Raw genomic sequence first — 15,058 nt, 5'->3', positions numbered from 1 at the left:
CCATTTAGGATTAGACCAAATTCATGCCATAAACATGCTTCACAAACTGAAAGTGATCTGTATAAACGCAGGGACCAGTCAGTGCCATTAAACCGCCATTAACATTGGCCTCTCATCACTTAATGCAACTCGAATGACATGTTTAAACCCGCTTTTGTCTACTTATTAAACATAAAAATGCATAAAACGCCGCTAAACTGAGACAATAGTGTAAATGTGTGGCGGATTTGTGTAAAGCCGTTATCTAAAACACACAGCCTGCGGTTTCTTTGTGGCGGCGGCGGCCTACGACTGTTCCATTCATAGCCGGCCAATCAGAGTGCAGCGTACTGCGGGGTTCCATCCAATAGCGGCGCAGCTTGTTGTGTGGCCTTGTTGCGACCGCGGACAGACAGAGGCAAGTGGACCGGTTTGAAGCTAAGCTAATTCAGTTACATTACATCCGGTGAGTTTTGATTTTTGCATCAACTCCATTTGCAGCACACGCGTGTATCTGCTTTCGAAAAATCAAAGCTACCTGTCAATATTTTAAATATTAGGCTAAGAGGCAGAACTGGACGTTTATTTTAATAAACCACTTCTCTCCCGCTAGCTGAATTGGCAGCGGGTAGGCGCCAGTCGTGTTTGACAACAGCGCCGTTCGGTCACGTTCCCGCTGTTGTTGATGTTGTTTCTAGCTGCCGACTGAAGCGGCAAAAAAGAAAAAGAGACCTCACATCGGTTGAAGAGAAAACTGAAGCATGGCAGAATTCCTCGAAGATCCGTCGATTCTCACGAAAGATAAGCTGAAGAATGAGCTCACTGCCAACAATGTGCCACTTCCCAGCGGAGAGCATAAAAAAGAAGTGTATGTGCAGCTGTATCTGAAAAACTTAACCGTAATGAACAGCAAGAAGAGCCCACCTGCAGACACCTTCTCCAGCGACGAGGAGTTACCTGCTCCCGTGGTGTCCAACAAAAGTCGATCCGGAAGAGTAAGTTTTAGTTTGTCATAATAGATTGTAGTTGGATTTGATTTGTGGATAACTCTGATGTGAAACTGTGGTCGTCTGTATAGATTGGTGTGAACTATGGCTTGTATGATATATACAACTTATTTTTTTTCTGCAGAAAGCTACTAAAAAGACAGACAAGCCTCGCATAGAGGAAATGGAAGTGACAGACCTGACTGATGATGATTTAAAACAACAGCTGGCAAAGCATGGTGTGGACTCGGGACCTATTGTTGGTGAGTTGGCATGTCTTAGATTTTAGTTATTCAAAGACACAAAAAACTTGAAATATTTATTAATTTAATTAATTTAATTTAGCGCGTATGAAAACATAGTAACAAAGCAATTTTTGTGAACATGAACTAAAACACGTATTTTGTCTTTGTTTCAACTAGTTCATCAAACTTAACTGTTTTCTAAAAAAAAAAAAAAGACAAAGAAGGTATAAAAAAATTTTTAAAAATTCACATAAGTGTTAAATGTTTTATTTCTTTACGTGTAAAATGTTTGTGATTTTAGCAAAAACTGACAGGGAAATCCCCAGCACTATTGTTCCAGACCTGGCTTTGACTTTATATTATCATATGAGGAACTTAGTTAATTAAGTATTTTTTAATGGGTTAATCCATCCATCCATTCTTCTGTCTATTTGCTTATAACTAGTAAATAGGCCTTTATCATCCCTACTGGTCTTCACTTTTCATACTGTGGACATTATGATTATGAAACTGGGCTCACATTTGAATACTGAAATAAGGTTTTACACAAAAATATAATACACATATCACGGCATGCATCAGTAAGGTTATTTATTTCAACAAAAAATGTATCCATCCGGCTGAAGTGAAAGAACAATGTGTTACATTTTATTTACCCCTTTTCATTCCTTTGTCACATCCATTCAGCCACAACCCGCAAGTTGTATGAGAAGAAGCTGCAGAAGCTTTTGGACCAGCCTCCAGCTGAACCTGAAGTTCCTACAGATGTCACAGCTCTCCCCAAGGTGGACAGTAACCAGAATGGCAACACAAATTCTGACCAGTACAGTGACAAGGAAGATGGTGAGTTCTGACAGCACACTGCTCATGATTTTGTAAAATTCATTCTACTTGCCATAACGAATAACATAAATAACCAGCCTCTTGCTGGTTTATCAAGGTTTAGCAGGTTTGATGTTGAAAAAACACTGATTTCTGTACTGACATGACCATGTTACACTGTTGTGTTTACATTGCCTGTGTTTTTTCAGAAGAGATCACTGCCCCTGAACCAGAGCCAGTTCCTGTGGTAGAGAAGCCTGTGAGGAGCAGAGGGAAGGCTCCAGTTACCGCCAGGACCAGCAGTAGACGACAAACCAAGGTGAGGTACAATTTGTTATTCCAGAGCTTGGCGATAAGAATGTTATTTCTATTTTTATGAACATGTTTTTATATTACACTGACAGGTGGTGGTGGAGGAAATTATTATTGAAGAGACCCCAAAGAAAGCCAGTGAGAGTGTTGTTGAAGATATCCTTGCCAATGAAATAAGCACACCAACAGGCATCAGGTAACAATTGATTTTGATTTTTTTGGACTTGCACATAAATCACATACTACCAAACATCAATGTATTGTGGAAAATAGATAACCAAAATGTTAACCTAAAAATTGACCTTGGAACAATAGTTTGATCCTAAGTCAAGGTTCACTTACTAGCTTTTTCCACAGTTCCCAACCTTATTTCAGTCTTGTTCACTTGTTGGAGCTTGTTCAGTTTTCATGAAGACAGCTGTCACATCTGAAGCCAAAGACCAACCCCAAACAGAGATGGGGGCCACAACTTTACCCCATACACTTTGGGGTGGTCAGTTGGGACAGCTGTCTCAATACCACCTGAGCAAACGTCACCTGCTGAGGAAGATTGTGAGATGTGGTTGGAAGCTTGGGAAGAAGCTAGTACATTGGACCTTTAGTTAAGTGTTTTTGGTAGTTAATTAGCACTAAACATTGATTTTATTGTTTCTCTGATTAGTGCAACCTGCAGGCGCCCAATCCGAGGGGCTGCTGGTCGACCTGTAAAACCAAGTGAGTACTGGCTGGATGAGTCCCGCGTGCAGCACAGCGTCCACACTGAGAGCCGCTCTTACTCAGAGTCTTTCTCTCGACCGGGCAGCACCATCTCTTCGAGCAAACCCGCAGCCCGACGAGGCTTCCTGTCCATGTTGCTCAAACTCCTGCTCCTTGTTGTGGTGGGTGGTTCTCTCTACTATGCCTACCAGAACCTGGATGAGGATCAGATCAACACCCTGAAAGGCCTCCTGGACAGGGTCATTGTCCCACTCCAGGGCGCTGTGGACAACGCAGCCACTTACCTGGGCATCAGCAGCAGCGGTGCTGCAGAGAGCGGTGGGAAGTAAAGACCCTCAGCAGTCCCTCGCCATGCCCACACCACCTCCCTGCCACCTGCCACAGCACACCATAACTCAAGCAGAAAACTTGGCTCACCTCTTACCTTTTCCTACATGGTTGGACAAAGGACATAGATTTAATTGGAATGATAAACTTTTTCCTCTCTGGAGTCCAGCTTTCCTCCCACCACAAGAGGGAGGTATAACTCAAACAGTAGCTTCTGGATAACCATTTTTTTGTGGCAGTCAGAAGAGACTAATTTTAATGTTGATTTTAATCTGTGAATTGTTTGTGTCTTTGTGTGTATTTAACCCTTGTCTGTAGAAACAAGTGCAGAATGGAGAGGCGAGTTTATTCATGCATGGTTATAGTTTTTGAAGGTCATACTGTAGTTTCTAAAGCTGTGCCAGGTGTTTTTCTGATGGTGAAGTGCCTGGACACTGTTAGCACTTAGTGCCCTCCCATTTTTCAAGCACAAAGCAGCGCTACTACTAATACCAGAATGTCTACATGTGTTTCTATATAAATTTCAAAATTTTCTCTGTAGCTGTAGAATTAGGTAGAGTGATTCATTATTTCTATGGTGCTCAGGTCAATTCAGCTCAACCTTTTTATTGTGGTCTGTGCTGGGAGGAGACACGTGGTGTAATCAGGTCACATCACTGCATGAAGAAAATCAGCCCACGTTCATGTTGAAGTAAAAACAAACTTTTTTTTCCCTCCAGTGGCTGATCACTGCTTGAGTCATCATATATGGGGCTCTATGTTTATGACTAAACTGATAATTCTGGTCAGTCTGTATTGTAATCATGATTTTTACTGTCATTGAATTGTAAGACAGAAGGAAATGTACTGTACATTTGGCTCTTGTATCATCCTCATCAATTTTCAAACAGAAAATCTTAAATGAAACAGCTATTAACAGCTGATAATCTACCATTTATCTGACCAGTACTCCTTGAGGAAACTGAAATTGCAGTGTTTGATCATAGATTATTGATTTTCCAGCCCTGCCGGTGTGCCCATATGAGTTTACATGCTTTGGGTTTTAGTGCTCTGTTGTGCTTTCTTTTATTTTGTTTTTGTTGGATTTCTGATCCTTCAGTCTTAAATGCAGGACTGGCTGTTGCAGTGCACCCACATAGCCCACCTCACTGACTGCATGTGTCCAGACATTGCAGATCTGGAGAAAGTAAATCTTTTTTGGGACAGTTAATCAGTATATTCTCTTCAGAACTCTTGATTACCTCTGCCTGTGCAAATTACCATAATTAACACGCTGTAGTTAATGAGGTGCAAGGATTTATTCATTGGAAGGTGATGTTGAGGCTGGGAAGATTTCTGGGGGATCTTTGTTTCTATTTTGATATTTTTCTAAAGCGGTGTGTTCAACTTTTTTATAGCACATTTTAAGGTAACATTTGAAAGCAATATGTAATACATGCAAGTGATACTGTATCTTAATCTGAACCTTGCTGATTTAACACAATGGATTCATCATCAGGCAGCTCTCCCACAATGGACAGAAATGACAGGGGTTATGTGGGTAAGGATTTTTAATCTGTTTATTTATGATAATGTAGGCGGTGTATCATAAAATAAACTTGGTTGTTACCAGAGATTTTTTTCTTTTGTCTTCTTTAGGTCTGCCTGGACATCAGTCAAAGACAAAACCAGTGATTTTTGTCACAGCATATGCGTAATTTGAAAAAAAATGCAGCAGGAGTCTTTAAGGAAACAGTTTAAATTCCTTCTATTTAGCATTTATAAACAGCATATAAACGTATTTAACAACTATAGCTCATGCAGACACCGGGAAGTTGAGGCTGCTGTACAAACAGATAATGAAATACATTACAGTAACAAAATTTGACTTCATGCCATAAATTATAATTGCTTGCAAATACTGTATGTTAAAACCTAAATATGTCCGTAGAGCTGCTCACAACATTATAGTGTGTTACAAACCATTCAAGAGATGTTAATATCCTGCTTATAAATACTAAATAGGGCCACTTTAAATTGTTAACCGTCTTTCACGTTACTCACAGACCAGCTGAGGTGTGCACTAAATCCGGCCACCGCGACGGTCCCGGCGGGCGGGGCCCTCAATCTGGACGGATTACGGTTCAAAAAGAACAAAACCAGCGAGAGGGGTGTAAGGAATCGAACATCTCCTTTTCTTGGGATTAAAAAAAAACGGTTAAACCAACGTTGCTTCTTTACTTCGGTAAGAACGGCGGTAATAATGTTAGTTTGTTAAATACAACTTAATGTGACCTGATTAATTGAACTCAATGGAGGGTTTGATACAACAATACTTTCACTTTAAACGCGGCAACCGTTTGTCTATTAAACCGACACTGGAGGGAAGGGGTTAACATATTTTAGCTTTACCCAACTATATAAATGTTACAACGGCTAGCTAACCTTAAGCTAGCCATGAGTGGAGTCATCGAAGATGCTTTGCCAAACAAGTAACGTTTTCTTACCGTGTTCATTTTCCTTCTGTTTTCGTGGCCTCTATACACCTGACATGTAGCTACCATTATCCCTTGAAATGTTACAGCTTGACCTGCTGTGTCCCATCAGGATGTTGATGTCCTCCCTGTGGAAGCAGCCCTCATTAGCAGCTGCTGGGTGTGTATTAATACCTCTCTGTTTCTTCTGTTTATGGTGAACTTAAAGTTGACAACACTGCTAACCTTTTTTACCATCCTAAAGTGCCCTGCAGACTTCCTACAGATTTAATTTAGCCTGTAAATAACCTTTAAATATGCGAATATTTTTATTAATCAACACAAGTGCCAGTTGTTACATCTATCTCATACTTTGCTGTGTTTCAGTGTAGTGCACAGGTTTCCTTTGCAGACTTGCTTTCTCTCTGTCCAGTGAGTCCCCCCAGATGCTGAGCAAAGAAGAGTGGCCTTATTGCTCTGTGAAGGCCATTTAGGTGTTGTGTACACAGAATAGAGCACATAGTAGATTTACATTATGGATGAACAGGAATTATATAGAGATTGTAAACATATATAAAGGAACATGATCCAGGATGTCGAGCGACTTCTAGGTGCCATTAGGACATGAGCAACATGACCTCCTCTCCACCATGGACAGGTATATTTGTAGGTACTAAAAAGTGCCCACCCCTGGGATTTTGAAGATTTTTTTAATGAAAGATGCAAATGTAGTCTTTGCATTTTAACACAATACAATTATAGTTTTCTGTATTTTACTTTGACCATTGGACACTAAATTGAGACACATCTTAATTATATTATTTCTAGAGGGTTGTCGGCTCTTGAGTGTAGCCAATTCTACTGGAGTTTCTAGAGAAACAAAAGCAAATTTCAAATAAGTGTAAATGAAAAAAATGTTAGTAAGGAACTTTTCCATAACTGAGGTGGACAACATCTCTGGCTGATTGTTAGTAAATACTAATAACCTGTTTGTATTTAATATAAGACTAACAGCAATCTTGAGTGTAGCTGCTCTTCACAGCTAATCAGTTATCTGTCTTGTATAGTCATGTTTGTGTCTTTAACTGCATTGGTCGTGCTCTAAGATCGTTTCAAGTGCAGGTGTCATTTTAATGTGAAACAATCTTCTCAGCCAAAACACTGCAGTGGTCCTTCACTGGACCTTAACTAGTTTTTAGCATAATAATATGATAATAAACAGTTATCATAATTGTGATTTATGTTATTAATATGTTATTAACAACCTTTTTCAATGTGGTATGTGGACCAGTTTTCTAACCGTCTCTGTTTTTCTTTACTCTCTGTCTTCTGAATCTTGTACCAGCTGACTGAGGTGACCGTTGTGGTGCCAAACTGAGACTTTGAAGGGGATGGAGAGGCTTAGTCAATTAAATCCAGTAGGCTGCAGCCTGACAGCACAGCAGGAAGAGGAGCAGGCGCACAGCACAACACTCGCAAGGGTGAGTCCTATTGTAGCATTGGAGAAACGACAAGAATTTGTATACAAAGTAGCCGGACCCTCAAGACAACAGGTGAACAGCCATGTTTTTATATTGTGTAGATTTGAAAAATCTGATGGAAGCAGGCGGATCTAGACTGAGTTTGAATTTGTTTCTTTGAGGGGGATTATATTTATCTACATTTATGCTGAACTTGTCTTTTTGTGGAAAAAGTTTTGTAATTTTGTAACAACTGAACATGCTCAGCTCAGATCAGCCCATATAGAACTGCAAGTAGCATTTATTTTTGCAATCTGTTTATCAACAGTATATACATGGGTCTGTTGACAGTTGTTTTTACAGATGTTTATTTATCTCCAGATGCACTGACAGAATCATCATCTGCATCACTGAAAGGATACTGTCTTTCTATACTATAAAGAACAACAAATTGAAAATTAAAACATTAATACCATAGCCATTCAGGTATAGCATGTGTTGGTTTCTTTTGAAAGAGGGGGGCAGGTTGTTTCTTTGAGATGTATTTTTCTCTGGAACTTTGTGGCTCATCAAATAATTACCTATAAAACCTAAAAAAATAAGCCAAAGTTACAATTTTTACACAATTTACTGTATTGTGCCTATAGTATGAATCTTTTTAAAATGTAACATAGGAATTTAGAATTATTAAATGTTTATAGATTACACTACAGGTTAATGTCCAGCTTTATCAGTAAGTATACCAGCTTGCCTCAGTTATATAATTATCTTTGCACCGTATTCAAACAGTCGAACTCCGACTGTCTGTGTTCAAGTTCAAGTGCGACATAAGCTTCTCTGTCACATACGAACATTCGACAGGTCCCTACACAGCTGTCTTTTCTACAACATTTACATAAAACCCAATGATCTGATGATACTCCTGTTGTTTGATCATTCAGGTACCAAGCATACATTTATAATAATGATAAGTCAGGAAAACCATTGTCCCCCTGTGACCTTGCAGGCTAAGCCACCTCATTAACCGCTCATGTTTACATGCATGGAGTGCACGGTGCTTTCTCTTGGTAATCCAGTTTCATGGGGCTAATGAATGGACAGTTTTCCCCAATGCACTTTCAATGGGTCTTTATACACTGAGTCTTTTACCTCATTTATAGATGGGTTAATTATCCAGATGTCTTAGTATCAGTACCATATGCTTTTCACTTACGATGTGCAGCATCCTGTATCAAACCATTCCCAAATGTATAATACAGCAAAATATTCATTGGCCACTAAATCATATATAATTCAGATTCTGTTTCTGGATATCACTATTTAACAATGGTATCATTATAGTTGTAATAATAGCTAATGCATTACACTGTGCTTATCTCAGAGGGAGAATTGGGGAAACATTAATTATTAAATATATTCATAATAATAGAAAATAGAAATCAATTGTTATTGTTCTTTAGAGACATCCTATTAGATACAAGGTTAATGTTCATCTGTTGTGCAGGTGCAGCAGATGGAGGCAGCGTTAAGGGATTACACTAACTCCTTTAACAGTCTGCAGTCAGTCAGTCAAGTTTGGCATCCGATTATAGTGCTCCATCCTCCATTTGGGGAGGAGGGTGGAGGGAGAGGACAGGGGAGGAGTGGAGCTCTGTGCAGCTCTCAGCTCACAGCTCCCCGGTCTGGCCCTGAGTCACATGTGCTCTGTGCTATTGCTGCAGCTGACCGGATACCTGCCTCGACTGTCTGGATTGTACAAACAGTGACTGTGGGAGGTGTTGTGGATGCAGGGGGTACGCAGCTCTGTGGAAACACACCTTAGGTATTCATTCAGTTTGCCATGCTGATTACATGGTGGTATTTATACCTTGCAGCTCGGAGCATCGCCCAACAATGCAAGTATTGCTGCTGTTTTTGTGTCTGGCTACGTGTCTTTTGAAGGTGAACTCTGCAGAAGGATAATGTGGAGGACAGAGCTCAGTCAATGTGTTTTCTTTTTTCTTGTGAGGGATCTAGATGTCAGAAAAGTGATGCTTCCATTGGTGCTACTGAGATAAATGTCAGGCTTAATTTGTAATCCCTCAACACTCTTGACTATAACATGCTACATCCTGAATGCAGTATTTATGAAGTTTGAGCACGAAGCTGGCTTTCTGGTTGCAGGACTGTTTGCCTCGGGTGTGTCTGTCTGAAATGTTTATCACTTATTAACAACTAACATACACTGTATGTCTGACCAGGAATACTCTTCTCTTGTTTTCTTCCATTTCTTCTTTCATTTACATTCCTCAGCATTTAAAATGGCCTCAATCCTGCAGAAGCTGATCACCCCGCTGTTCAGTGGTCCCCCTGAGCCCCCCAAGAATAAAGTGACAGTAGTGGGTGTGGGCCAGGTTGGCATGGCCTGTGCTATCAGCATACTGCTCAGGGTAAGAGCCCTGCCCCTGTTCTGCTTCTGCTCAGATTACCTTGCTTCCTGCTGGTGTGACAGGATGGGGTAATACCCAGGATCCTCCGAGACTGATTACTGATCTCTTGGTGTCTGATCTGGGTGTTATCCCTGCACTGTCCTTGTGAAGGTGTGGTGACAATAGCAGAGAAACATATGTGTCATCAAAAGGCAAAACATACAGTTATTTCCTACAAAAGCAGTTCAGCCTGGCTGTTCTTGAGCTGAAATTGGGCAACATCTTCTTCTGTACCTAGTTTAGTGTATTACATTTTAGACACTAGCTAATTTCCACATTTCAATATAACTAATGCAATTAATACAAATACAAGTTCAAAAAACGGTGAACCCTAATTTAAATCACAGATCATAGATTCAATACTCAGTGATAAATCCCTTTACCTACATTTCAACACTCATTACATGTATATCTATGTAAAGCAGGTCACTACTTGCATAGTAGCTAGGTACAAGGTTAGGTAAGCAAGTAACTATGTAGTTATGATCTGATGTTGCTGAATGAGTTTATTGTGAGGTGAATGCTGTGTCCCGGATGTGTGCAGGAGCTGGCTGATGAGCTGGCCCTGGTGGACGTGATGGAGGACAAGCTGAAAGGAGAGATGATGGATCTGCAGCACGGCAGTCTCTTCCTCAAAACCCCAAAAATCGTGGCAGACAAAGGCAAGTTCATAGACATGCCATGAAAGGAAATCTTAGCAATCTTAGTCTGATAAAACACAGTTCAGGTGTTTGCAGAGTGCAGCTGGCCGGCAAGCACTGACCGCTTTTTTTTCCCTGTAAAAATGAAACAACGGTCTGGTTTTTATCCATCAAACATGATTCACTGATCATCTATAGGTACAAACCCCTGTACCTTTAGATGATCAGTGAATCATGTTTGATTTGATGGATTGGAACCTGAAAGTGAAGACAGAGCTTTTACCTTCTTTACCATTACAACAAATTACCTCCTTCCTTTTTCTCTTTCAGATTACTCTGTGACAGCAAACTCACGCATTGTAGTGGTGACAGCTGGAGTGCGTCAGCAGGAGGGGGAGAGCAGACTGAACCTCGTCCAGAGAAACGTCAACATCTTTAAGCACATCGTCCCTCAGATCGTCAAATACAGCCCAGACTGCATCATCATTGTGGTTTCCAACCCAGGTGCTGCCTTACACATTTCTTCACTCTCTGTCTTTTGTCTCTCACACAAAGACAACAGTGCTAACAAGTCTCTTCAACAGTGGATGTGCTGACTTATGTGACCTGGAAACTGAGCGGCCTTCCAAAGCACCGCGTCATCGGCAGCGGCACCAACCTGGACTCAGCCCGCTTCCGCTTCCTGATAGCCGACAAACTGGGAATCCACCCCAGCAGCTTCAACGGATGGATCCTGGGAGAACATGGAGACACCAGCGGTGAGGATTTGTGGCATTTGTGTTTTTTCAGCCTTCTGAACTTACAGCCTGGGAGCAAGCACAAAGAAAGTAGCACTATCATGTTTGAAGTTTATAAAAGGAGGGTGATGGTTTCAACGTGTGTTTTAGTGCCTGTGTGGAGTGGAACAAACGTAGCTGGAGTCAACCTGCAGACATTAAACCCGGACATTGGCACTGACTGTGATGAAGAGAACTGGAGGGAGACCCACAAAATGGTGGTGGACAGGTAGACCATAATTCACTTGAGTTGTTCACATTTCCTTGATTAACAATGTAATCATATTTTGGCCAAATACTCATATCTAGATATTTTGGTTAACTGTTTTAGTGTCTAAATGAATGATAATATCACAATGAACTCAAGATTTAATCAAAACTTAGACCTTAAATAATCATAATTGTAAATCTGTATAATTTTTAGCATTTTTTAAAATACCTTACTCCAGTAAAATAGTGAAAATAATTTGTCTCAGTGGAATTACACATTAATTAAACTTTATATGATCTGATTCTTTGAATAATAATAGTCACATCAAAACAGAGGGAAAATGAAAATGTAACAATTTAATTGGATCCATATTTCCCTCCTCTGTCATGTATATGAACTAGCATTATATTGGTATGAAAATAATACTTTTTTTCTGGAAACTAGATTTGAAATGTGAGATCATCTGATATTCAAGGTTCAGACATAAATTACATATTCATCTCTCCTGCTGTTGTAGAGGACAACAGCACCAGTCACAAGGCAAAATCTGCTTCTTAGAGTGTTGAGTTTATTTTTAACACCTCAAATCATTTCTTTATTACTGTTCACATCAACTAACAGGAGGAAGTCCCAACATTAAACAGACCTAAGTCCAAACACAGTTTTTGGTGTTTTACGTTGTGTCCGTGTGTCTCTCAGTGCTTATGACGTGATCAAACTGAAAGGTTACACCAACTGGGCAATTGGTCTGAGTGTAGCTGACCTGACAGAGAGCCTCATGAGGAACATGAACAGGATTCATCCTGTTTCCACCATGGTGAAGGTAAAAGATGTTCACACACACACATTCATCCTTCTAAAACATTTGCACACACATGGCTGTTTTTAACAAAAGCCAGGCTATAGCTTTTCCTTTGAAAGCTTTCATGAACTTACATCAAATAATGTTTGTAATTGTAATTTTAATGTAAAAAGACTAGTAACAGCAAAGATTGTTCTTTAATGCATACATTTAAAATGTTTGTGCTCATAAACAAAACAAAATCCTATTATTATACATTTATTATGATGGCTTGAATATGAAAACTGACTTTTTTTTTCCTCTGAGTTCAGGTTTAGTTTTCATAAATCAAGTTCTTAGTAGCAAACCTCTGGGCACGATCATTTTATTTCCACAAGTAACACATTTAAAATTTATGTTGAGTAATAATCACACTTAATTCATGCCTTAAATAACAGATTGTCCTTCCTTTTTTCACTCATTTTGAATATGGGCATAATAAATTTTTGCATCTCTGGTTTTATAGATGTTTATATTCTCATACAGACAGTGTTTTGTGTCCATCAACAGGGCATGTATGGAATTAGCGATGAGGTGTATCTGAGTCTGCCCTGCGTGCTGAACAACGGGGGTGTGGCTAGTGTGGTCAACATGACCCTGACAGATGAGGAGGTGGCCCAACTGCAGTCCAGTGCCAACACGCTTTGGGACATCCAGAAGGACCTGCAGGACGTCTAACTGACCAGCAGGGTGCGACATAGCTTCACCTTCATGACTGCTTATTGCCTACTATAACTCTGCAGTCACTAAAACCAGACAGCTCCACCTTCCACACCTTCAACCCACTGTCCTCTGTAGAGTCACAGGCGTACGTACAGAGATTTAGTCCTGTCAGATTTAGCTGTAGATGTCAGAGTGTTTTCACTTCTGCTCGCTGGAGACCAAATGTGAGATCAGCTGAGTTAAATGTTGCTCTGACTCATTTGTCCTCGACTGTGCTGCAGTGTGGGACCAAGTGTCACTTGTGTTGCTTTGATGTGTAATAAAACAAGTTTGTTGATGCTTGAATTAGAAGTGCATGTGTTCAGTTATTAAGTGGTGAAGTCAAAATCCACTGTAAAATAGAATTTATACATAGACTCAGTTCTTTGTGACATGGATTCTTTGAGATTCTGGTCCATGTTGGTCCATGTTGATATGATTGCATCAGACCAGGCTACGTTTTTCCAGCTGTCCAGTGTTTGGGTGAGTCTGCGCCCACTGCAGCCTCAGATTTCTGTTCTTGGCTGACAGGAGTGGGACCTGATGTGGTCTTCTGGTGTTGTAGCTCATCCACCTCAAGGCTCAAGGTGTTGTTCATTCTGATGCTTTTCTTCTCACCACAGTTTGTAAAGAGTGGTTATCTGAGTTACTGTAGCCTTCCTGTCAGCTCCAACCAGTCTGGCAATTCTCCTCTGACCTCTCTCATCAACTGAGTTGCCGCTCACTGGATGTTTTTTGTTTTTCACACCATTCTGAGTGAAAACTCTAGAAACTGTTGTGTGAAAATCCCAGGAGATCAGCAGTTTCAGAAACATTCATTCGCCTGCACAGTGGAAGTTACTGAGATTTAGGGGGATCCTTGTGTTTTCGGTAGATTAGAATAAGCTCTTCATATCTACATAGAAAGGGGCTGTAGGGAACGCCTTTCTTGTGTTTACGATACATACAACCACCGTAGTTTCTTTTACACACTTCAGGGTGAGGGGAGGGATATTCACTTGGTTACGATCTGCAACCTCACCAACACTAAATAATACACACTGGACCTTTAATGTCCTTATATGGGAAGAGACGGTGATCATGATTAAAGCAGTGAAGGGTTTGATTCAACCGTTTCTCCAGTGATATGTAATCTCTGTCCTCACCTCTGAGCCAAAACGTGCATATGGTTTGCAGGAAAATGCTGATGTCAGTTATATTTAGGGAAAACACCATTATAGATTTCAGATATCCTGGCATTGGTTTAATAGGTATGATGGATGATTTTGCATTGTATGAGGGCATTTCTTGTACAAATGGAAAGGTTATGAACACGATGCAAAATATAAGACTATAGGTTGATATTTCCTCTCCTAAACTTTCATCCCACTGTTGAGGGGTTTGACGTTTCCTGTCACTTTTATTGTGAACAAATGGAAAATATCCTGCAATACTTTATTGTACAAGATCTTTTGAATGACACAATTGTAAAAACCTCCAAACCTCCAGTCAGTAATTATCATATGACGAACATCTTTCAAAATTAAATAGTTGCTTCTTACATAAACACATGTACTATATTCAGCTTCATGTCGATCTAAAAAGCAGGATTAAACCCTCGACTCCTCTACATGTCAGCTGCTGACCTGTGTTTGATCCAGTCACAGCTGGGTCAAGCTGCCATTCCCAATAAAACTCACTGGGCCACCTCTTTCAATGAGCCCAGTGCGGACAGTGTGATGACATCCGACTGGTTGGTGTTTAGCCTGGTGTTAATCACTGTGTGGTGAGAATGACTTATTGTTGCTCCAAGCTGAAAGACTTTTTTCCCGATAATTGCTTAACAAGTTTTACCAATGTAAAAGGAAATCCCCTCCATGCTGAGCACATGCTGTAAGCTGCAAGCTGCTCATTAAGGAGGAGAAAATGTAAACACTTCCGTCCAGGAATACATTAAACATATGGTTCAGCATTTAACAGTAACAGCTCACAGGCAAGGCAAGTTTACTTCTATAGCACATTTAATTACAAGTAAACACAAACAGCAACTAGTAACATATAGAAAGTCATAATGAATACAAGAAAATGCAACAATATAAGAAAAAGGAGGAAGTTGTAGAAGTTTTCTTGGACAACACT

At 40.2% G+C, this 15,058-nt stretch overlaps 2 protein-coding genes across 7 annotated transcripts; both read left to right on the top strand.

Moving 5' to 3' along the window:
- The first annotated feature begins 368 nt into the window (after positions 1–368).
- On the top strand, positions 369–5,001 carry tmpob (thymopoietin b). The gene is made up of 7 exons (XM_023427798.2): positions 369–445; positions 593–974; positions 1,111–1,228; positions 1,898–2,053; positions 2,242–2,351; positions 2,437–2,540; positions 3,006–5,001. The coding sequence occupies exons 2-7, from the start codon at positions 741–743 to the stop codon at positions 3,388–3,390; spliced, it is 1,107 nt and encodes a 368-aa protein (XP_023283566.1). The 5' UTR covers positions 369–445; positions 593–740; the 3' UTR covers positions 3,391–5,001.
- A 515-nt stretch (positions 5,002–5,516) lies between these two features.
- Positions 5,517–13,246, top strand: ldhbb (lactate dehydrogenase Bb). Of its 6 annotated transcripts, XM_087179740.1 has the most exons (9): positions 5,517–5,612; positions 5,952–6,022; positions 7,187–7,322; positions 10,314–10,431; positions 10,741–10,914; positions 10,995–11,168; positions 11,298–11,415; positions 12,097–12,220; positions 12,749–13,246. In XM_087179740.1, exons 3-9 carry the CDS (start codon positions 7,233–7,235, stop codon positions 12,914–12,916), a joined length of 966 nt encoding a protein of 321 aa, XP_087035866.1. In that variant the 5' UTR covers positions 5,517–5,612; positions 5,952–6,022; positions 7,187–7,232; the 3' UTR covers positions 12,917–13,246. The 6 variants fall into 6 exon arrangements, with proteins under 6 accessions (XP_087035866.1, XP_087035867.1, XP_087035865.1 ...); XM_087179741.1 differs by lacking the exon at positions 5,517–5,612 and having other exon boundaries at positions 5,658–6,022; XM_087179739.1 differs by lacking the exons at positions 5,517–5,612; positions 5,952–6,022 and adding an exon at positions 9,594–9,730 and having other exon boundaries at positions 7,192–7,322.
- Positions 13,247–15,058: the final 1,812 nt, after the last annotated feature.

The sequence above is a fragment of the Seriola lalandi genome, unplaced genomic scaffold (genome assembly GCF_002814215.2).
Source record: "Seriola lalandi dorsalis isolate HSWRI2012SDOR001 ecotype SW California unplaced genomic scaffold, Sedor1 jcf7180002054862, whole genome shotgun sequence".
In the NCBI taxonomy this organism is placed as follows: Eukaryota; Metazoa; Chordata; class Actinopteri; order Carangiformes; family Carangidae; genus Seriola; species Seriola lalandi.
This window is presented reverse-complemented; position numbering and strand designations above follow the sequence as displayed.

Coding starts and splice junctions, on each gene's coding strand:
- tmpob (XM_023427798.2), top strand. CDS start 741: ATGGCAGAATTCCTCGAAGATCCGTCGATTCTCACGAAAGATAAGCTG. Junction 1,229..1,897: donor GGACTCGGGACCTATTGTTG/GTGAGTTGGCAT, acceptor ACATCCATTCAG/CCACAACCCGCAAGTTGTAT. Junction 2,541..3,005: donor AGCACACCAACAGGCATCAG/GTAACAATTGAT, acceptor TTCTCTGATTAG/TGCAACCTGCAGGCGCCCAA.
- ldhbb (XM_023427754.2), top strand. CDS start 9,142: ATGCTGATTACATGGTGGTATTTATACCTTGCAGCTCGGAGCATCGCC. Junction 10,915..10,994: donor CATTGTGGTTTCCAACCCAG/GTGCTGCCTTAC, acceptor TCTCTTCAACAG/TGGATGTGCTGACTTATGTG. Junction 11,416..12,096: donor CACAAAATGGTGGTGGACAG/GTAGACCATAAT, acceptor TGTGTCTCTCAG/TGCTTATGACGTGATCAAAC.